General features: G+C 45.8%; 1 protein-coding gene and 1 pseudogene across 2 annotated transcripts; both read left to right on the top strand.

The window, feature by feature from the left end:
- Nucleotides 1-4,214: 4,214 nt before the first annotated feature.
- Nucleotides 4,215-20,550, top strand: LOC120532288. Of its 2 annotated transcripts, none has more exons than XM_039758164.1 (4): nucleotides 4,215-5,083; nucleotides 16,777-16,929; nucleotides 18,280-18,467; nucleotides 19,792-20,550. In XM_039758164.1, the coding sequence occupies exons 1-4, from the start codon at nucleotides 5,028-5,030 to the stop codon at nucleotides 20,385-20,387; spliced, it is 993 nt and encodes a 330-aa protein (XP_039614098.1). In that variant the 5' UTR covers nucleotides 4,215-5,027; the 3' UTR covers nucleotides 20,388-20,550. The 2 variants fall into 2 exon arrangements, with proteins under 2 accessions (XP_039614098.1, XP_039614099.1); XM_039758165.1 differs by lacking the exon at nucleotides 4,215-5,083 and adding an exon at nucleotides 8,951-9,150.
- LOC120532101 lies at nucleotides 9,738-12,179 on the top strand (annotated as a pseudogene).
- Nucleotides 20,551-22,428: the final 1,878 nt, after the last annotated feature.

Genomic DNA, 22,428 nt, shown 5'->3' on the forward strand with positions numbered 1-22,428 from the left:
TGGTCACTCTGTCACAGCTCCAGAGGTCCTCTGTGGAGAGAGGAGAACCTTCCAGAAGGACAACCATCTCTGCAGCAATCCACCAATCAGGCCTGTATGGTAGAGTGGCCAGACGGAAGCCACTCCTTAGTAAAAGGCACATGGCAGCCCACCTGGAGTTTGTCAAAAGGCACCTGAAGGACTCTCAGACCATGAGAAACAAAATTCTCTGGTCTGATGAGACAAAGATTGAACTCTTTGGTGTGACTGCCAGGCGTCGCGTTTGGAGGAAACCAGGCATCGCTCATCACCAGGCCAATACCATCTCTACAGTGAAGCATGGTGGTGGCAGAATCAGGAACTGGGAGACTAGTCAGGATAAAGGGAAAGATGACTGCAGCAATGTACAGAGACATCCTGGATGAAAACCTGCTCCAGAGCGCTCTTGACCTCAGACTGGGGCGACGGTTCATCTTTCAGCAGGACAACGACCCTAAGCACACAGCCAAGATATCAAAGGAGTGGCTTCAGGACAACTCTGTGAATGTCCTTGAGTGGCTCAGACTTGAATCTGATTGAACATCTCTGGAGAGATCTTAAAATGGCTGTGCACCGACGCTTCCCATCCAACCTGATGGAGCTTGAGAGGTGCTGCAAAGAGGAATGGGCAAAACTGGCCAAGGATAGGTGTGCCAAGCTTGTGGCATCATATTCAAAAAGACTTGAGGTTGGAATTGCTGCCAAAGGTGCATCGACAAAGTATTGAGCAAAGGCTGTGAATACTTATGTACATGGGATTTCTCAGTTTTTTTATTTTTAATAAATTTGCAATAATCTAAAGTAAACTTTTTTCACGTCATTATGAGGTGTTGTGTGTAGAATTCTGAGGGAAAAAAATGAATTTAATCCATCCAAGAAAATGTGGAGAAAGTGATGCGCTGGGAATACTTTCTGGATGCACTGTACATGGTGGTGCTGTTGGTTGGCCTGTTGTCCTTCAGTTTGTTCTAATGTTCACACATGTAAACAACAAAACAAATATAAAAAATTAAGAAAGTTAAGTGTGAGTGTTTTGAGTACCTAATTTTAGAAAACTAAATGGTAGAATCTTGCTCAGTTTAGGGACAGTACTGACTTTTTAATGTGTGCTTTTTGGTTGTTTGCTGTGCATCTTGTGACTGTTTGGCATGGCTGTGATCAAGGAGACTAAGAATGGTGAGGTGTACCACATGCCTTTTTAAAATAAGCTAATCAATCATTATTGGTTACAGCTGACAATTGCTTGCTTTATTAATTTTTGGATCATTTTGAGTCATGTAAAGAATGTGTTAAGTGGGTGTGATCTCCCTGTATTTGCATTGCACAGCTTCTCGTGAGTGTCTTTTTTATCATAAATTAAGTCCAGGATGCCTTTTTCTGCTTGTCGGGATTTTATTGCACCATGTTTGAAGTTCAGCTGGAATGTATTCTGAATATTTTTTTTATTTTTTAAATATCAAGAGCTTAGCTGCGTAATTCTGTGCCCCAAAACACTTGAGTGAAATCTGCACCGGTTAGGGTTGTCTGGAGCCAGTGAGGCATGTTGGTCCTGCATTATAATATTCTTCTTCTTTCGGCTGCTCCCGTTAGGGGTCGCCACAGTGGATCATCTTCTTCCATATCTTTCTGTCCTCGTCATCTTGTTCTGTCACCCCATCACCTGCATGTCCTCTCTCAGCACCTTCTTTTAGGCCTTCCTCTTGCCTGTCAGCTTATCTTTAACATCCTTCTCCCAATATACCCAGCATGTCTCCTCCTCACATGTCCAAACCAACGCCATCTCACCTCTCTGACTTTGTCTCCCAACCGTCCCACCTGAGCTGACCCTCTAATGTCCTCATTTCTAATCCTGCCCGTCTTCGTCACACCCAATGCAAATCTTAGCATCTTTAACTCTGCCACCTCCAGCTCTGTCTCCTGTGCCACCGTCTCCAGCACATATAACACAGCTGGTCTCACTACCGACCGTCCTGTAGACCTTCCCTGCCACTCTTGCTGATACTCGTCTGTCACAAATCACTCCTGACTCTCTTCTTCACTTCTCTTCCACACTCCCCATTACTCTCTACTGTTGATCCCAAATTTTTAAACTCCTCCACCTTCACCACTCCACTCCCTTCATCCTCGCCACTCCACTGACCTCCCTCTCATTCACACACACACACACACACACATGTTCTGTCCTGGTGGTCCTACTGACCTTCATTCCTCTCCTGCATTATGTGTATCCTTTTATATAGTCCCCACAAACCAGTTTGGTTATGCAGTCGTCAAGGCCCATTACAGGTTAGGGTGTTTATCTGCCTTTTTTGGTGTTACGCCCCACTTTTTCCCCCGTGAGTGTCTTTTGTTACCATTCAAGGGGGAGTGAGGGGGGTCCCCCTTTGTGAATTGAGCACAATTGTCAGAGTGGAGACCTGCTGTGATCCACTCCCATAGTAAGCTGTACCAACCCGTGACCCAAAAGTGTGTGTCTGTGTTTTCTAGGTACTTCCTCATCCCTATGAAGTAGTCTGCTTTGCTCAGATTATAAATTTTTTGTTTTGTTGAACATTTTTCACACCACAGGACTAATGAGTTCCTGCATGATGATAGGCCCTGAGCCCCTGGCAATCCCTAACCCACATAACAGGAACTGTAACCTTTATGTAAAATTTGGCATGCGAAGAAAGGTAATGTGGGGTACGAAGTGTGGTTGGCTTGGGACTTCATGGGAAGCCCACCCCCTTACTGCTTCGAAGCACTTGGGACTCTTATTGCTTTGAGGTGATCACTACTTTACTTTATTTAGGAGATTATTGCTCCAATGTGGCTCAAGGCTAATAATATTGTAGTCTTGTTTTTCATGACCCGCCTTTGCGCTGAGGTTGATCTCCACTTCAGACAGGTGCAGAAGTCTCACTGAGAGCTCCAGGATTCGCTTGTGTGCAGGAATCGCACACTTTAAAGGTTGTGCAACCAAATACACAACATTGAGAAAAGTATTACTATATATATATATATATATATATATATATATATATATATATATATATATATATATATATATATATATATATATATATATATATATATATATATATATATATATATATATATATATATATATATATATATGATATATATATATATATATATATGTGAACTTTAATGCCATCCCATTCTGAGAGCTCCAGGATTTGCAGCTCTGACAGCTTTAGCTCTTCTGTTCAGCAACCAAATACACAACAGGGTGAGTGTGTATGGGAATCTGTGACCAGGAGAGAATATGGGAGGTCAGGCACTGATGTCTGATGAGATGGCCTGGCGCACTCGCTCGCCGTCTCCCAAAGGTGGTCTGTCGGGTTTTGGTCAGGGCCCTTGTGCAGCCCCACCAAACTTGCTCTTCCATTTCTTTACAGACCTTGCTTTGTGCACTGGGGTGTGTGTGTGTGTGTGCCAAGTCATGTTGCCAACCCCAAACTGTACCCACAAAGTTGGGAGCATGAGATTGTCCAAAATGGCTTTGTATGCTGAAGCATTAAGAGTTACTTTCACTGGAACTTTGGGGGCCGAGCCCAACCAACCCCACACCATAATCCCCCCCCCACCCTTCACCAAACTTTCCCCTTGGCACAATGCTGTCGGGCAAGTCCCGTTCTCCTCGCCAGACTCCAGAGAGGACACGTCTGCACTGTCCATTCCAGTGTCCAGTGACGGGCGGTGGGCTTTACACCACTGCATGTGACGCTTTGCATTGCATTTGGTGACGTCAGGCTTGGCTGCAACTGCTCGACCGTAGAGACCCATTCACTCCATGAAGCTCTCTCTCTACGCTGCACTTTTCTTGAGCTTTTGGAGGTCTGTGACTACCGAATCAGCAGAAAGTTGTCAACTTCTGCCCACCTCGGCATGTGCTGTCCCCACTCTGTGATTTGACGTGGCCTACCACTTCATGGCTGACTTGCTGCTGTTCCCAATCTCTTCCACTTTGTTAGAATACCACTGACAGTCGACCGTGGAGTATTTAGTAACGAGGACATGGCACAGGTGGCATCCTATGACTGTACCAGGCTTGAACTCCCTGAGCTTCTGAGAGCGACCCATTCTGTCACAAATGTTTGTAGAAGCTGGTAGTCTGCATGCCGAGGGGCTCGAGTTTATACACCTGTGGCCGTGGAAGTGACTGGAACACCAGAATTCAATGATTTGGGGGTGTGCCCATACTTTGGGCAATAGAGTGTATGAGGTTGAGGGTCCCATCACTTGTTTTCCATGTTGTTTCATTTGTGATTGTTATTTGAAATATTCTGTTGAATCAAAGCTCCACAGCCAAGTCGAAATTGTGTTAAACGTGGATGAGAGGACGTTGGGCTGCCAGCGACTTTGTTCAGTTTCAGGTGACACGCGAGACATTTGTGGGCTGTTCTTTCATGGCAGATTTCTCCACGCCTGTATAACATTAGATGCTCATCTGTCATGGAGATGAGAGTTGGCAGGTGGCCGTGTGACTGAGCAGATTGCACAGCGAGTGGTCCGAGCCTGAGGTTCAGCTGAACTTGAGGCCCAAAGATCACCTCAGGCAAGTGGGCACAAGACTGTGCAGCATTAGGACATGGCATAGGCCAAAGCCTCAACACAAAACAGTGGGCCTGATGACCGGCGCCACCTGAGGCACACTTTGACATGTCACACAGGTGGGCATCAAGGGCACGGTGCCACTTACTGGTATTGGACAGCCACTTTTTTTTTTTTAATTAAAATGCTCTAATTTATATTTTTTTCCTGCTGCTTTCTTCCCTCGCTCCGTCACGAGCTTCATCTTCACTGAAGTGAGTAATGCAGTTATTTTTAGCAACCTACTCCTCCGCGGCTTGCTCCCCTTTCTCTTTTTTTTTTTTTTCTTCTTCCATGGCTTCCTGACATAAATAATGCACTGGAGTGGCAGAGCCTTGAGATCCTCGTGGCAATTGATGTTCGGAGTCGTAGCACAGAAGTAAATCAATCAAAGGAAGCCCGAGAACACGGCAATGGGGCGTCTGGTGACCACTGAGCTCTCGCGCAGCCGAGATTTGGACACCAGGAGGTAAGCGACTCTCCGATAAGCTGTTGGTTTAGGGCTCTGGGCTTTCATCGACGTTGTTGACATTTTTACTTATTCAGAGCGACTTTCCTATTGTGATGGTCTTGGAGATTAAGGGGCTCGAGTGTTCAGACGGATAACAGGGCTCTGTGGGACTCTGGGGTTCATTAAATTCCCTCTTAATTTCCCAGTTTCTGCATTTCCTTTGACAATCAAGGAGGTTCCTGCAGAGTTTATCCTTTCTTAAGTACGTCCTGCAATGTTTGTGTACATGTTGGGTTTCATTATTTTCAGGTGGTGATCCCAGTTCAGTGAAGTAGCTTGAGTGTTTGTTTACATCTGTGTCTGCACTTTCATTTTATAACAAGACTCGGTGCCTCTGCCCTCTGCTCACTCCGCTCGCCAACCCCTGGGCGGGCACTACACATTAGTCACTTCACTGCTCGCCAACCCCTGGGCGGGCACTACACACTACTCACTTCACCGCTCGCCAACTCCTGGGTGGGCACTACACATTAGTCACTTCACGGCTCTGCCCTCTGCTCACTTCGTTCACCAACCCCAGGGCGAGTGCTACTCACTAGCCACTTTGCGGATCTAATGCTCCAACTCGTTTAAAAGCAAAGACAAGTGAATGTGTACCAGCTGGGAGAATGAAGGCCCTGGCACAGGCTCTGCCGAAATCTCCCTGCTAATGTTTGAAATATGGCCGATATCCCTGTGTTCACTCGCTGTCCCCACAGTTCCAGTTTAGCTTTAAGTGCGGCCACTTTCTCCAAGAGCACCTGGCTGCAGCCACTGGAGCTCCACAGTAAGCGGAAACACGTGACCTCCACAGTCGGCGTATACCGCCTTCAAGCATTCACGCATGCGTTAAATAGATTGGGCAGCACCGTAAAGTGTGTGATGACGTAGCCTTTCATACGCACGCGCACGCAGATCGAGCCGGCAACGGGAATCAGGTAGTGACGCACACCTCATGCGCTTAATGAAAAAAACCATTAAAACAAAAATATCTACTTTACGGCACGGCCCGATCGGAACTGTGCATGCAGTACAATTTGACATTACAGTGTATAATTCATTTTAGTTACACATTAGTTGACCATAATGAAAATATTAATCCTGCAAAATAAATAAAGCATCCTTTGTGGCGTAACGTTGATGTCCAATGTTCAACCGCCGTAAGAGGAAGCTTAGGTGTGCACATCTGATGAGCCCCAATTAGGGCGAAACACATGCGGTGTACTCTTTGTATTTGGCAGGTAATGTAATGTAATATATATATATATATATATATATATATATATATATATATATATATATATATATATATATATATATATATATATATATAAGCTCAAAAAATTAAAGGAACACTTTGAAAACACATCAGATCTCAATGGGAAAAAGAAATCCTCCTGGATATCTATACTGATATAGACTGGGTAATGTGTTAGGAACGAAAGGATGCCACATCGTTTGATGGAAATGAAAATGATCAACCTACAGAGCCCTGAATTCAAAGACGCCCCAAAAATCAGAGTGAAAAATGATGTGGCAGGCTAGTCCATTTTGCCAAAATTTAATTGCAGCAACTCAAATTGTACGCAGCACTTTGTATGGCCCCTGTGTTCTTGTATACATGCCTGACAACATCGGTGCATGCATCTAATGAGATGACAGATGGTGTTGTGGGGATCTCCTCCCAGATCTGGACCAGGGCATCACTGAGCTCCTGGACAGTCTGAGGTGCAACCTGGTGGCATTGGATGGACCAAAACATAATGTCCCAGAGGTGTTCTATTGGATTTAGGTCAGGAAAGTGTGGTGGCCAGTCAATGGTATCAATTCCTTCATCCTCCAGGAACTGCCTGCATACTCTCACCACATGAGGCCAGGAATTGTCGTGCACCAGGAGCCACTGTACCAGCATAGGGTCTGACAATGGGTCCAAGGATTTCATCCTGATACCTAATGGCAGCCAAGGTGCCTTTGTCAAGCCTGTAGCGGTCTGTGTGACCCTCCATGGATATGCCTCCCCAGACAATCATTAACCCACCACCAAACTGCTCATGCTGAATGATGTTACAGGCAGCATAATGTTCTCCATGGCTTCTCCAGACCCTTTCACTTCTGTCACGTGCTCAGGGTGAACCTGCTCTCATCTGTAAAAGGCACAGGGCACCAGTGGTGCATCTGCCAATTCTGGTATTCTATGGCGAATGCCAATCGAGCTGCATGCTGCTGGGCAGTGAGCTCAGGGCCCATTAGAGGACATGGGGCCCTTGGGTCACCCTCATGAAGTCTTTCTGGTTGTTTGGTCAGAGACATTCACACCAGTGGCCTGCTGGAGGTCATTTTGTAGGGCTCTGGCAGTGCTCATCCTGTTCCTCCTTGCCCAAAGGAGCAGATACTGGTCCTGCTGATGGGTTATGGACCTTCTATGGCCCTCTCCAGCTCTCCTAGAGTAACTGCTTGTCTCCTAGAATCTCCTCCATGCCCTCGAGACTGTGCAGGGAGACACAGCAAACCTTCTGGCAATGACACGTATTGATGTGCCATCCTGGAGAAGTTGGACTACCTGTGCAACCTCTGTAGGGTCCAGGTATCGCCTCATGCTACCAGTAGTGACACTGACTGTAGCCAAATGCAAAACTAGTGAAGAAACAGTCAGAAAAGATGAGGAGGGAAAAATGTCAGTGGCCTCCACCTGTTAAACCATTCCTGTTTTGGGGGTCATCTCATTGTTGCCCCTCTAGTGCATCTGTTGTTAATTTCATTAACACGACAGCAGCTGAAAGTGATTAACAACCCCCTCTGCTACTTAACTGACCAGATTAACATCCCAGAAGTTTCATTGACTTTATGCTATACTCTGTTCCTTTAATTCTTTTGAGCAGTATATAGATATAGATATAGATATATCTATCTATCGATCTAAGAGAGAGATTATATAAAGTATGTAGTTTTTATTTTCCCACTCACGTAAATCATATAAAGTTTCCTTTCCGTTTTGATCTATTGTTTCAATTTCCCTCTTATGAGCAAATTGTGTTTGTTTAAAAATTATCTTTTAGACATCAGTTATTATTAATAAAACTGCCATTTGTCTTAAGGCATCAGGTTTATAAAACCTAACGTATCCAACCAGTTTTTATAGAAATATATGATCCGTTTTCAAAAGAAAAGAACACTGTGTCGCTGACTGTCCCTGTCCTTAGTGCTGTGACTGTCCACTTGTTAAAATTCTTTAATTCGTTCAGAGTTGTGCAATCAGGTCAGGTGCGGAAGAAATGAAGAGCATAAAGCCACTGGTTCAAATACTCATTTTATTCCAATGGCTATTAATCTTACAAAGAATTTTAACCTTATATCCACAGACTTAAATTAAGAAAATGCGCTATTATCACTTGAACCAATCTATTTGATCTATTTTATTACAGTAAGTTGCTTGCTGCTATAGTTCATATTTGTAATACATTTGTTCTTAGTGATGTTTTTAATGTTATTTCAAGGCATCTTTGTAAAACACCCTGAGAAACCAACTTACCTATTAATATAATAAAACTGAACTGAATTTAACAGCTGTAACATACAATATTCTCCACTAACTAGTTTATGATGAACAGCATGCGGACAGAGGGCGGTGATATTCTTTCTTACAAGTTTAATCAACATAACAGCCCGCTGTTAGTGTGCAGACTCGTCTCCTATCAATGGTTTTATTCACGCATATACTAACGTCACATCTGTATATGAATACAGTAACTCTGTCCCAAAGTTTACGATCCACGTGCGCGGTTTCCGTCACTTTGTGTTTCCGCCCTGCTGTGGAGGTCACGTGTTTCCGCCTACTCTGGAGCTCCACAGTGGCTGCAGCCGGACCGGACCGGACCCCTCTCACTTTATCTACCAATCTGAAGACCGTTTAGTTCAATTGAGCAAGTTGAATATGTTGCACAAATAAGAGTGTTGCGATCCATGCCATGTTACAGAAGTGTGCTGCCAGTGGTGATTGTTTCTCTAAAAGAAATCTGTGGAGCGGCTCTCGTAACTTAAACACTCTGGTAAGCGCTGTGCCTTTAGGAAGCCATTTAACTTTTGTGTCCGTCTCCTCGCAAAGCTGCTAAAACAGATGCACGTTAACGGCATGAGCTTTGATGGGGTTAATGATTTTAATGACTAGGGGAAATCTGCCACCTGCTTGCCAACCCCCGGGCGGGCGCTACGTGTCGGCCACTTTGTGACTCTGCCGCTCGCATATAGTGAAGCAGATGTAAAATTTAAACTGATTGTTATTTTCATGGGAATTGTTACATCTTCATAATAGAACGAACTATTTTACATTACAGCGAGTGATTAACCAGAATAAAAAATAGTAAAGCATCATCAATTGAAAGTAGATTACGTTTCGTGTTGCGATATTCGTTATGTTTTCATTCTCTTTGGCTTTGAAATTCACATGCAAATACTTTTTTAGCTTACACTTTTACAATAAAACTTCAGTAGAAACAATATTTGGAATTTTGAGTTTTGATTCCGTGTTTGAACTGCCAGTGAGTGAATTTCGTTTCCTTCTCTCTAATAAATAAAACCACATTTTTCGAATGTCTGTCCCTGTGATTTGTTAATTGTCTTCGCAAAAGGTACCGTAATGGGCAACTGTAAACGTTTTACTACAAATGGCGTATCGAGATCTCCTGTGGTGTCTCTTGCTAGATGGACTACATGACCTTTCTTGTCGCCTGTTCAAAGTTGACATGTCACAATTGTTGGACCAATTTGGAGTACAACTCCTCTGGTCCGATTGCATAGCCCAGGGGTGGGCAAAGTCGGTCCTGGAGGGCCGCAGTGGCTGCTGGTTTTTGTTCCAACCCAGTTGCCTAAATAGAAAGCAATCCTTGAATGTCATGGCTTGTTGGTGCTTTTAACTCTGCTATGTCGGCTCAGTCTCATATCCTCGATTTCCTTCTCCTCTTTAAGGATATCCTCCAAATGATTTGAAGGCTACAATGGAGGAAGAATTCTCAATCCTTCACTTTTTATTAATTTAATTAAACCCAACAATGCACGATAAATACAGACAGAGGTGTAAATGGAAACAAAGTACATGGAGAAAAGCTGCTCTTTAGTTATTCACATTTTGTTGCTAATCTTCTCCTCCTCCTCCTCCTCGGGGTCGCTACAGCGAATCATCTTGTTCCATATCCTCCTGTCCTCGTCATCTTCTGTCACCCCACCACCTTCTTTAGACCTTCCCTGCCACTCTTGCTGATACCCGTCTGTCACAAATCACTCCTGACACTCTTCTCCACCCTGTCTGCACTCTCTTCTTCACTTCTCTTCCACACTCCCCATTACTCTACTGTTGATCCCATATCTATATCTCTATCTATTATATAGTGCCTTTCACATCTATCTATACACACACACACACACATTATATAGATAGATAGAGATATCGATAGATAGATAGAGATATCGATAGAGATATATATTTAGAGAGAGATAGATATATAGTGTGTGTATGTATGTATATCTATCTATCTATCTCTATCTGTCTCTGTCTCTGTCTATAAAACAAAAATACCTGTGCTCCGCAGCGGCGAAGTTCTGCCTTAAAATTTTTATTAAGAAGAAAATGAAACCTTTTTAAACTGAGTGTAAATCTACCAATAATTATTTGTTAAGGATCTCTTTGTATACCACGTTGTGAGTTCGGCCCTCCGGTTGTAATCTGACCAAGCTGTGCTTGAGCTTACTCTTGAGCATGTAACGTACAGTCGGCCATGTGAACAGTAATCTTGTCTCAAATCTCACAGCTTGGATTGCTGCTGTCATAATCGGTTTGAGTCTCATGGTTTGTTTCAATGACGACAGTATTTGTAGGACTTGTGTTGAAGTGACATTTGGCATCTGTCAAGCGTTGTAAGCACACAACCGGCTTCATCAATAACTTCACATCCAGCTTTTGAGAGTTGAAACATTCATAAACATCAAAGTGTCCACTACTGAAATCGTCACCTGTCAATCTAAGATGTTTAAGAGGCATTGGCGGTTGTCCAAAGGTGTAAAATATTTGGCCATTTCGGTACACTTGAAAGTGACAACTGAACAATTCAGCGGCAGCCATCAACTCACATGCAGATCCATAGGTGAAGGTCTTAAGCATTTCACTCTTCTAGTGCTCCTGTGTAGTCTAATTATCTCCTGTACGTCATCAGTCCACACCTTGAACCTGTCCAGTCATTCAATACATAAGACACAATGGATATCAAGAGTGAGCCTGATATGGCCGTGCAATATGTAACACAGAGAATGGAAAAGGCAGGCGCCATCTCCGGGCATGGAAACCACTCGGTAAGTGACAGTTCTTTGATCGATGGTGATCACCTCGATAGACATGTTAATGGGGGTACGGTTGGAATGATAAAGGAAATGGGGACCTGAACAATGTAAAGTAAGTCTAAAATACCTACACAATAACTATAATCGTAATAAATGAACAATAAAACAGCGGAGAAGCCGTGGATTAAATCAAAAGGCTGTAGTTTGTAGACTTTGATACTATCTATGAGCTGGACGAAGAGGAGGAACACCTCACGAGATACTGTCCAGAGCCACTTGTCATGCGGGAGCCGGGCACATTACCGTATTTGGTTTGAGCAACAAGGTTGACACCGAGTTTCCTTCAGTTCTTACAGGGAAGTTGCCCCAGAAGAATTCAAGACCAGTATTGGTCGAGTCAGTGCATGTTTAAGAAAGAACCTTCCTGTAAATATAAAGTGGCTACTTTGCGGGTGTCTTTGCTGCTGTGGCACACTGGGCTGCAGTCTTTGGCCGGTTATTTGTCTCAACAAAAGAACAAGAAGATCAATAGAAAAGTTATTAGAGTGGGAAAACAACAGACTCTATCATCAGCTTGGACTACACTGGAAATGTGAACGCAGTAATATGATATGTAATTCTTATAGTATTTCTACCCAAATATCTTATATGAAAATATCTCAAGTTTTCATTCGTACCCTTAGTGCCTTGTAGTTAAGTTGGATGAGCAACTTTCTGCACTGCGGTGTTGTAATAAATGTCCTCAATTCCCTTCATAATAGAATCTCAACACTCACTTTCCTTTAGAGCAAATTTTGCACATTCATTTATTTACATGAAGTGATGATCCTTTGTTGCACTTTGTTATGGTTGCTGAACTTTGTCATGATGAACAAGTAGGGTAATCCCAAGAAAACTATAAAATGTGCAGAGGATAAAGTGCCACTTGACCTCAGCTTGCTCTATATAACTGTAAAAAGTGATGTAGAAACTGAAAAGTTGGAGTTGTTGTTGTTTTGTTATGTAGCAAATCAGATGGCTGTTTTACTGTAATAGCGAAAGGGTCCGTGTTAAGAGATCGAAGTTCAAATGAAAACGGGGACTGGCTGGACGACGAGTGGCGATCATATGAGAAAGATGGGTTGTGACAAGTGAGGTAACACCTATGGAGAAGACGCTGTAGAAGAAACCAAATTAGAGCCTGTTACAGCTAAAAATGAAGGAGGGAACCACCCAGCTGAGACGGACATTTTATAGCCGTGAATGAATGGTGACGTGAAATCTGTGCCTTTACGGTATGTTAAATACGACTCGTAACTTAGAATTGAAGTTTTTTTTTATTTTAGGGTTATGTAGATAATGGCTCATACCCTGGAGGCCCCCAAGCCCATATGGGATAGCCAGCAAATCTGTGTGTTTTACATGCTGCCATTCCTCACGCTTAGCCATTCCCTTGGGGGCCGTAACCTTAGAACAGAACAGGGGTGTCCAACTCTGGTCTTGGGGGGCTGCAGTGGCTTCTGGTTTTCATTCTAACCATCTTCTTAATTAGTGAGCCGTTTTTACTGCCTTAGTTTTAAGTGACGTGACTCGGACCCCCTGAGTTTCTTTTTCTTTCCTTAATAAGAAGCCAATTCTTGCTGTTAATTAAACTCATTATTGCAGGGGTCCCCATATCCAGTCTTGGGGGGCTGCAGTGGCTTCTGGTTTTCATTCTAACCATCTTCTTAATTAGTGAGCCGTTTTTACTGCCTTAGTTTTAAGTGACGTGACTCGGACCCCCTGAGTTTCTTTTTCTTTCCTTAATAAGAAGCCAATTCTTGCTGTTAATTAAACTCATTATTGCAGGGGTCCCCATATCCAGTCTTGGGGGGCTGCAGTGGCTTCTGGTTTTCATTCTAACCATCTTCTTAATTAGTGAGCCTCAGATGGCAATGATCTGCACGCTTTGTGCCCAACGTACAGCTAAATGGCCTAAAGGAGCTGCACTGGATGTTGGCTCATACCCTGGAGGCCCCCCAAGCCCATAAGGGATAGCCAGCAAATCTGTGTTTACATGCACACACACACACACACACACACACACACACACACTCGAATTAAAGTGGATAACCTGCCCCATTCCAACAGATGGTGCGTTGCAAGCATTTGTACTGAAAAAGTGCATTACGACAAATGTCTGGACTCCCCCTCCGTCTGTAGATTTCACCTGCAATCACAAGGACGGACCACCTCCACTCGTCTGTTTCAAATGCTATCGTCGGGCTGCTGTTTTCCAAGGGGGGGTGGGATATGCTTGTTGATTTTTTTGAGTTCACCGACTCCAAGGGGCGTAATTTGTCCATTTCAATGATGCACCCCATGCTGGATTTCTCTTTTTGCCCAGTAAGAGCCTCCAATTACCTATGCGGTCAGTCACGTGACTCCCATCACATGCCTGGTTACACTAAGGTTAGACTTGTGGGTGGTCATCACATGACCTCCGTCATACCTACTGCGGGGTCTCCAGTTAAACTCCTCTCCTTTTTGGGCGCTTGCAGCCGAGTTCGCCTAGGAGGGTGCAATGTACCCTTTAAGACAGGGGTGTCCAGCTCCGGCTGCAGGTTTTCATTCTGACCTGTGACGATGCGGGTTCGCTCCACGCTCCCATCTGTCTGTACGAGAGCCCCTTGAACCCGACACCATCAGTAATGTCACCGATGAGCTTGGCAGTGAGGCACAACAAAGCAAGGGGATGGTGCAAAAGTGGAAAGTGCTTTTATTTAAAACAATAATCAAAACCATGTTCAAATTAAATAAAGTGCAGTGTCTCCAAAGTCATTAAATAAATCAATTAAAACAAAAGTGGAGGTTAAAAATAATATATATCCTTCTAAACGATGAGGTTAAAACACTGGCATGAAGCAGTCTCTTTTAAAATATCCAAAGCACGGTGTCCTCTTGCTACCTTTTCTACTTCCTCTGCTTCTCCCGTCGGGCTTTGCAACTGGAGAGTCGCCCACCTGCAGGGACAGCTGCCTTTCACTCCAGTCCAGTAGCCGTCCGATCCCTGGCTACGTTGGGATCCAAACTGGACCGAGACTTGGGTTAGTTACCCAGCGGCCAAGGCACTCACACTGGGGCTAAACCAGCCCAAAGCCTCCTCCACTTCCTTTATCTTTCATGGCCAGTCGTCCTCGTCCTCCTCGTCGGTCACTCCAGCTTCTTAATCGCTCAGCGGGAGTCACCGCTTCCTTCAGCCCCACCGAGTGTCGGCCTAACGTTCTTTCTCAGGGCTCTCCTTCCAGCTGCCTCTGCTACATTGAGCCTGCTCTCTCTCTCTCTCTCTCTCTCTCTCTCTCTCGCTCGCTCTCTCTCCTGATCTCTCTCGCTCTCTCTCTCGCTCGCTCGCCCGCTCTCTCTGTTGCTCTCTCTCGCTCGCTCGCCCGATCGCTCTCCTGCTCTCTCTCTTGACCATTCGCTCGCTCTCCTTCTCCCTCACACCGGCTCTCGCTCTTTCTTTTGCCTCCTTCTACAACCTTCCATTCTTTCCTCTCTTTCTTTTTGGACCGTGTCCTGTTCGGCTGTGAAGGAGAGATGAGGAGTCCAAAACCCCACCTGACATATACAGTCACACACCAACACAGTCATACACTCCCTCCCTCCCTCAGGCTCTCACATACACATACAACCCAAGACTTACAAGGATGTACGCCAGACACCCATTCACACTCCCCACACACACCCTACCTAACTCTGGTCCCGGTGCTGCCGTACCTGAGTTACAGCCATTCCTGGACGTCAGAGTTAGCCCCGTTCTGCAGGGGTAATAATGATCAGGCACCCCCCACTCCAGACCACAGGCAGACGGCCATCTCCCACTCCTAGCCTCCAGCCCCGGGCAGCTAACTGAGAACAGAGGTGTCTCCCTCCGCCTGCCCTAATGTAGTGTTGGTGTGTGTTGATAAGGTGCATTTTGTGGTTGGGGGGGGCGCGGGTAGTGCCGGCACCATGTGGCCTACACCAGCTGATGCCAACACACAGCCCCACTTCCCCCCCCCCAAAACTCTCCGTGACTAGGTGCAGTTTAAAATTCGGCACTCGGAGTGAGGCTGAAATTTCCCCCCACCGGATGCCGTCGAGTGTGCCCACTCCCAAGGCCCTAAGTGTGCATTTGTGTGGAATGTTGTTTGTGGAAGTGTTTAATGTGCAAATAAAATTGGGGTTAGGCTGCCACAGGACTGCAGAAATGGGATCCATACCCGCACCCCCTGACTTACCCACACCCCAAGGCCCTATGTGCATGTTGGTGTGATGATGTGAAGGAGCAGGAGGAGGGAAATGTCTGAGGATGGGGAGGAACGGCTGAGGGGCCTGAGCCCTCCAAGGAGCCAGCTCCCCTACTGGCCCCATTAGGCACCTCTGTTCCCAAAATCCACCCGGGGCACGGAGGCCCCAGCCCATCTAGCCATGGCCCGAAGCAGCAGCATCACAGAGCGTCATGGAGTCTGAGGCCAAGAGCAGAATATTTACTCGCCGACTCGCGCTTCTTATGTATGAAGAGGACGTGGTAGTCTTGGCAATCGGCAGCTCCAGGGAACAATGACGGACGCCGACCACTTCTCACGGAGTACTTGGGTGAGAAACGGCCACATCACCAACTCCTCAGGAAGCTCTTCGGCTACACGCCGCTGTGCCCCCTTGCTAAGCCGCGAGTGCGGTGATTATTTATTAAAACTGGCCTTTTTGGACCCGCTATACCACACGACCCTAACCCTAATCACTGCCAATGAATTCCTTTTCCCTTTATTTTAATGGCCCCGTTTTTAAGGATTCAGTCCTCTGATTTGATTTGTTTCATCATTAAATGGCAGGCAACCACAAATGAGACGTGAAGCGAGCCGACAGATGAGCCGCTAAATCGGGTCTTCAGTCTCCAGGCAGTTTCTTAATGAGAAGCCGTTGTTGAATATCCGGACTCTTGTTCTACCACAGCAGGCTGTTGATTTTCTGTTTCACCGTCAAGATGGTCACGTTGGTCTGCTCAGGTCACCAAAACAACCTTCTTTATTTTCAGGTGAGCTGCTCTCATGGCAGGTTGTTTTGTGTCTCATTCTTGACTTCAAGGAAAAAGAAACAACTAAGAGGGTCTGAGACACGTCAATTAAAACGAAGGCAAAAACACGTTAATTAGCAGCACAGACGGGTCACTGATTAAGAAGATGGTTAGAATGAAAAGCGGCAGCCAGTGTGGCCCTCCAGGACCGGAGCGGGACACGCCTGCTTTAAGTTGACCCTGCCTAGAGCTGCGAGGCAGCAGTAATCCAGTTTGTTCTGTTTGCGGTGGCACGTTGGGTGATTTGATGTGACGTTTCCTTTTCTTTCAGGTGGCCTCCGAAAGCCTGCAGCGGCTCCCATCAGATTCACCTGACGACCGAGTACCGGGAGAAATTCTGCGTGCCTGCCATTTGTACGTCAAAAATCGCAAATGCCCAGGACCGTGTTGGTCCCAGCCAAGTGATGGGGAGAGCAGCTTTGAAGTAAGTTCTGTTTGATTTCTTTAAAGTGTGGATGGTGCCAACAGTTCCATTTATTTTTCATTTGTGTGTTAACGTGGCTCGAATAGGATTTGCTTCACTCCATTTGCCATTTAACATTCCACAACAATCGAGCTTTGAAAACGGCACATTTCGAGGGTGCACGCTGCCCTGAGGGGCTTTCTGAGTGCCAACATACAGTGCAGCTCCTTTAGGCCATTTAGCTGTATGCTGGGCACAAAGCGTGCAGATCATTGCCATCTGAGGCTCTAATTAAGAAGATGGTTAGAATGAAAACCTGCGGCCCCCCCAGGACCAGAGATGGGGACCCCTGCAATAATGAGTTTCATTAACAGCAAGTATTGGCTTCTCATTAAGGAAAGAAAAAGAAACAACTCAGGGGGTCCGAGTCACGTCAATTAAAACTAAGGCAGTAAAAACGGCTCACTAATTAAGAAGATGGTTAGAATGAAAACCAGAAGCCACTGCAGCCCCCATGGACAGGAGTTGGACACCCCTGTTCTGTTCTAAGGTTACGGGAGGGAATGGCAACGTGAAGAAGGTCGGACAGATATGGAGGTTATGAATGGCCTTAAAATGTTAACGGCAGCAGAATTTTAAAATCAATTTGAAACTTTAATGAAGACCGGAGTGACACGGTCAATAGATGGGGTTCGAGTGATGGTGAGGGCAGCAGAAGCTCACGGAGAGATTTATTAGAGCAGTGAATTGCAGTAGTCCAGAGATGAAGCCATGAAACCCACCTGAGGAATCGCAAACATCTGTGACACCAACTGTCCGAACATTATGGGGTGGCCCAGTGTTGAAAAAGTGTCAGGTGACCAAAATGTCCCCTTCGATGAAAGCCTGCAGTGTGCACTTTAATGACGATGTCCACGTTGCATGATTTCCAGTGTGCAGCAGACGAACGCGTCCTTTAGCTCTCCACACAGGTGGTCACCCCGTGTCTGTCGGGTGGTGCTGACATTTTCCAGACAGACCCCCTTTGGTCTCTGGGGGGGCTCCTGTTCGCTCAGGCCTGTGGTGTGTGTGTGTGATTCACATGATGGCGAGGCTGTGATGTCCACTGGGTTTGTTTTGTACCCAAAGGTACTTAAAGGTGTTTGGTGGGCTCCTGATTTCTGGGATCTCATATTTATCCTTTATTTATTTATTTTTTTCTCATGGATCGTTCCTGTTTAATCGCGAAGCTCCTGACCGCTCAGTGGTCCCTCCGTCTTTGCGTCTCACGATGAAGTGGTCTTTTACGGTTCATAGGTAGGGGTGGTGAATGCGATTTGAAGCTTTTTCCGCCATTGACAAAGTGACATGTTTAATGTGTGTTACGCACAGGCCCGGTGACACACGACATGGAGTGGCCCTTACAGCAGCCAAGACGATGCCGAAGTACACCAAACCGCAGACCACCATGGAGCTCGTCACCACCTACTCACAGGAATACAGACGACATCAGGTTGAAGAGGGCAGATCGGCCCACCGGGGACGTGTCACCAGACTGGATGTGATCCCATCATGCACAGGTATGACACGTTCGTCATGGGGGCGGGACCGCCATTTGTGGCTCCCTTGTGGAGGGGGTAGTTGGGTTTACTTTGTGTTTAGACAGAACTTGATTTGTTACCAGTTGGAAATTTTAACAAAAAATGAAATGCGTACCCTAAATCAGAGGACCCTTGTTACCACTCGGGCGCAGGCAGACCCTTGTAATAGGAGTTGGCATTGGACTGTGGTTTCTGTCCGGGATGGAGGGGTCCATCGGACGCCATAGATGGGGATGCTAGAGATTGTACAGCCCCAATACACCAGGTGGCAGCACTTCTGAGCAGTTACATCCATACAAGCTCCCACGGGGCATGCTGGGAATTGTAGTCCCTTTGGAGAATCCTACTTTGGTGCCTTGGATTGCCGGCAGGTGTGAAACTGTATTGGAGAACTGCCCCCACTTTGAGGGGGCTTCCACAGTGCAGTGTTGTAGAACCAAATGTGCTACTGGGTCCTGCATTAAAAAAAAGGGGGGACCACCTTACCTCCAGGGGCTGTCAGGAGAGGTGGACAGCACTTGCTGGGTGTAAAAGATCAACCAACACTGGTTCTGTTTATCTCTGTTGGAGAGAGATTTGTGGAGTTGTGAACATTTAATCAATCTGAACCTGTGGCTCTGTGGTTTATTGCTAACTAGTGGACCTCCCTGGTGTTGCCCACCTTAATAAAAGAATAAATGTCTGTGTTTCCGTCCGATTGCTGCATCGCTGCCCTTCCCACAGATGGTGAATCATAAACATTAACACTGCTTCTACAAATCCCATACCAAATGGCAAATAACAGAGACATATGCATTGCGTTTGCCATTTCAACAGATGGCACATAACAAACATTAACAAATTGCTTTTGTCGTTCCAAGAGGTGGTGCATCCCAAACATTAGCACTGCTTTTATGAATCCCGTACCAAATCCACCTTAATATAAGGAGAAGTGTGTGTGTGTGTGTGTGTCTGTTCAGTGTAATTTATCCAGTTGCTAAGGTGGACTTGGTACGGGATTCATAAAAGCAGTGCTAATGTTTGTTATGCACCACCTGTTGGAATTACAAATACAATTTGGTATGGGATTAGTAAAGGCAGTGCTAATGTTAGGGATGCGCCATCTGTTGGAATTACAAATGTAATGCATATGTCTGTTTTATGCCATTTGGTATGGGATTTGTAGAAGCAGTGCTAATGTTTGCTTTTGTCATTCCAACAGATGGTGCATCACAATTTGCTAATGTTTGTGATGCACCATCTGTTGGAATGACAGACATAGCAACTGTAATTTTTAATTCTTTGTCTCCCATTTTCATTTCAGGGAGGTGTAAACGGGTGTGCAGCTCCTCAAGAACGAGCCCAACCTCTAAGCCCCACCAGAGGCCCCCCAGTCACTTGTGTTTAAACGTCTCCAAAACTGACCACCCACCTTCTGGCCAGTTGTCCCAAAGAAGCAGCACTTCAAAGACCCCACCCAGCCCTGAAGCCAAAGAAGACCGCCGCGTTGTTACCAGTGAGCCTCCTTCCACCACGAGAAGGGACATCCCGTTTGGGGGCCTCACCACTTACACAGCCGACTATAGGTGGGTGAACGTCGAGAGGCGCAGAAGCTCAGAAACTCCTCCGTCCCAGCTGAGGGTCACGCGCCGGACCTCCTCATCCTCCATGTGTGCCCACGCTGTCAGAGCTCCACCAGTGGTTTCCCTCCAGCGGGTAGTCGTGACCCACCGCGTCCATCGGGAGGTCTATTTGACGCTCCACGCTCTGACGTCGGTGTGCGAGCTGAGCCGAGTGGTGTGGGGAAAGGAGGACTGGGACCCCCAGAGCCCCTCCAAGGAATTGACGGAAGTGACTGTGCTGCTTCAACAGGTGACTGTGGTCCAGCGTGACTGTCACAGAGTCTGTCACGGACACTAGACGGTGGGGGTCCAGCTTGTTAAAGACCCCTGATGTTTGGTCACCGTTCACTCTAAGGAGGAATACAAAGCAAAAAGCTGAAGGTTGTTAGTGGAGCACTTTATAGCGCCTTTCATCTGCTGCTGTATTTCTTTTATATGCCAACTTTGAATTTTGTCTGATATTGCGACTTGTTTTGTTTTGTATGGCGCCTTTCATTTCACAAAGCACAACGTTTGTAGACATACTTTATATAGCGTCTTCCTGTGTGTGCTGCCCTGCGATGTCCATGAAGGACTGGCCACTGATTTTACTTTATAAAGCACAGTCGCTCAGTAATCCAAATGTGTTGTATATAGCGCCTTTCACCAAGTGTGTCGTCTAAAATCCACTCGGCCACCACCCGTATGTTCTAACGTTCCACTTTCATACCATTTGCTTTGTGAAGTGTTTAATGATGCTGGCTGGTATAGCGCCTTTCATAGCAGTAGTGCAGAATCCCCTAAGTGCAATCCTTGTGTTTCCACGGTGATATCTGTTGTTGTCATATGCAGGACCTCCTAAGATCAACCGCAGAGCACACACAGTACAGCACTCCGAATGGGCCTAATATAGCGCCTTCAACAGGCCGCACTACTACCCAGGAGACAATGGTGTTACTCAACCTGCCCTCTGCTTGTGACAGAACAATCCGGCACATGTCTGGTAAAGCGCCTTTCAAAGTGACGTGACGGCCGTTGTGACGACTGCATAGCCGCCAGCTGTGAGGACCTTTAGTCTTGAGTGGCAAATTACTACCATTAAGGGGGCGGGTTTAGATGCTTAACTCTCCATTGACCTGGGTGGGGCTGTAAACTTGTGGCAGCCAGTCAGAAGGACACATGGGTTTGAGTGGCAGATTACTGGGCGGGGTTAGAGGCCCAACTGTCCAATTGGGTAGGTAGGACTATAAACTTGAGTGACACAATCTTGGGTGGAGTTTTAGGCTTAAGTCACAGATAGGTGGGTGGGGTTATATGCTTAGTCATTTAAGCCCTCCCACTGGGAGGTGCCACCTGTGTGCCAGATGATGGGGTGGGGGTTAGATGCCTGACTTGCCAATGAGGTGGTTGGGGCTATAAGCATAGGTGGTGTTATAGCTGGGTGGGTCTAAATGCTGGAGGGGCAGGTTTAGATGCCTAACTGTGCAGAAGGATGGGTGGGGCTATTTTTAGGTGCCACCTCCCAGTGGGAGGGCCTAAATGCTTGAGAGGCAGAGTTAGGCATAGACATATATAGGCAGACTCCGCATTGACTGTGTTGCCCAGTCGACACGATACGCCAGCGCATCCGCCATATTGTGTGCCATTTAAACTAATACAGGCAGACATGGAAACTGGGTTTTCTGATGAAAAAAGCAATAATGTTTAAAACAGTATTGTTTACACACAACCGATTTTGGAAAATCGTTTAAATGCAATTATTTGTATCCATTTATACACTAATAATGGCAATTATTAAACAATTATTATTAAATAATTCCTCCTATATAAGTAACATTTCTCAGACTGCCTTCTTCCATCATCCTGTTCTTACACAACACAGTACTGAAGTATCGGTTTAATGCCCGAGTCCCCTCACATATAGGTTACTGTAATGGTATTCTATCTGGCATCCCACAGAAACGTATCCATCGCTTACAACTTCTTCAAAATTCTGCTGCCAGGATAATAACCTGCTGCTCTTAATCCACTGAACATCTCACACCGATTCTCTCTCGACGTCACTGGCTCGCTGTTCACTACTGAATACGATACACAATCCCGCTCTGAACATTTCAAGCTCTCCACAACCTCACTGATCTCCTCCAGACTGGCACTCCTCTCGCTCACTCAGATCCTGTCATTTGAGAGGATTCAGTCTGTCGATGTGGTGCAGCCTTAGTTTGTGGAAGACAAAGACAACTAAAGACATGAATATAAAATGGTGGCTGTCAATTTCAAACTGTGTTTCCTCGATGTCTGAACCAATCTCAGCCTGAACAAACTGACTGATCAAAGATACGCTGACAGCTTGTCCTCAT

This window comes from Polypterus senegalus, chromosome 7 (assembly GCF_016835505.1).
Source record: "Polypterus senegalus isolate Bchr_013 chromosome 7, ASM1683550v1, whole genome shotgun sequence".
Lineage (NCBI taxonomy): Eukaryota > Metazoa > Chordata > Cladistia > Polypteriformes > Polypteridae > Polypterus > Polypterus senegalus.

Excerpts from the sequence above, each read along its gene's own strand:
- LOC120532288 (XM_039758164.1), top strand. The coding sequence starts at position 5,028 with ATGGGGCGTCTGGTGACCACTGAGCTCTCGCGCAGCCGAGATTTGGAC. Across the intron at positions 16,930-18,279 it reads ATGGGGAGAGCAGCTTTGAA|GCCCGGTGACACACGACATG; the intron begins GTAAGTTCTGTT and ends TGTTACGCACAG. Across the intron at positions 18,468-19,791 it reads TGTGATCCCATCATGCACAG|GGAGGTGTAAACGGGTGTGC; the intron begins GTATGACACGTT and ends TTTTCATTTCAG.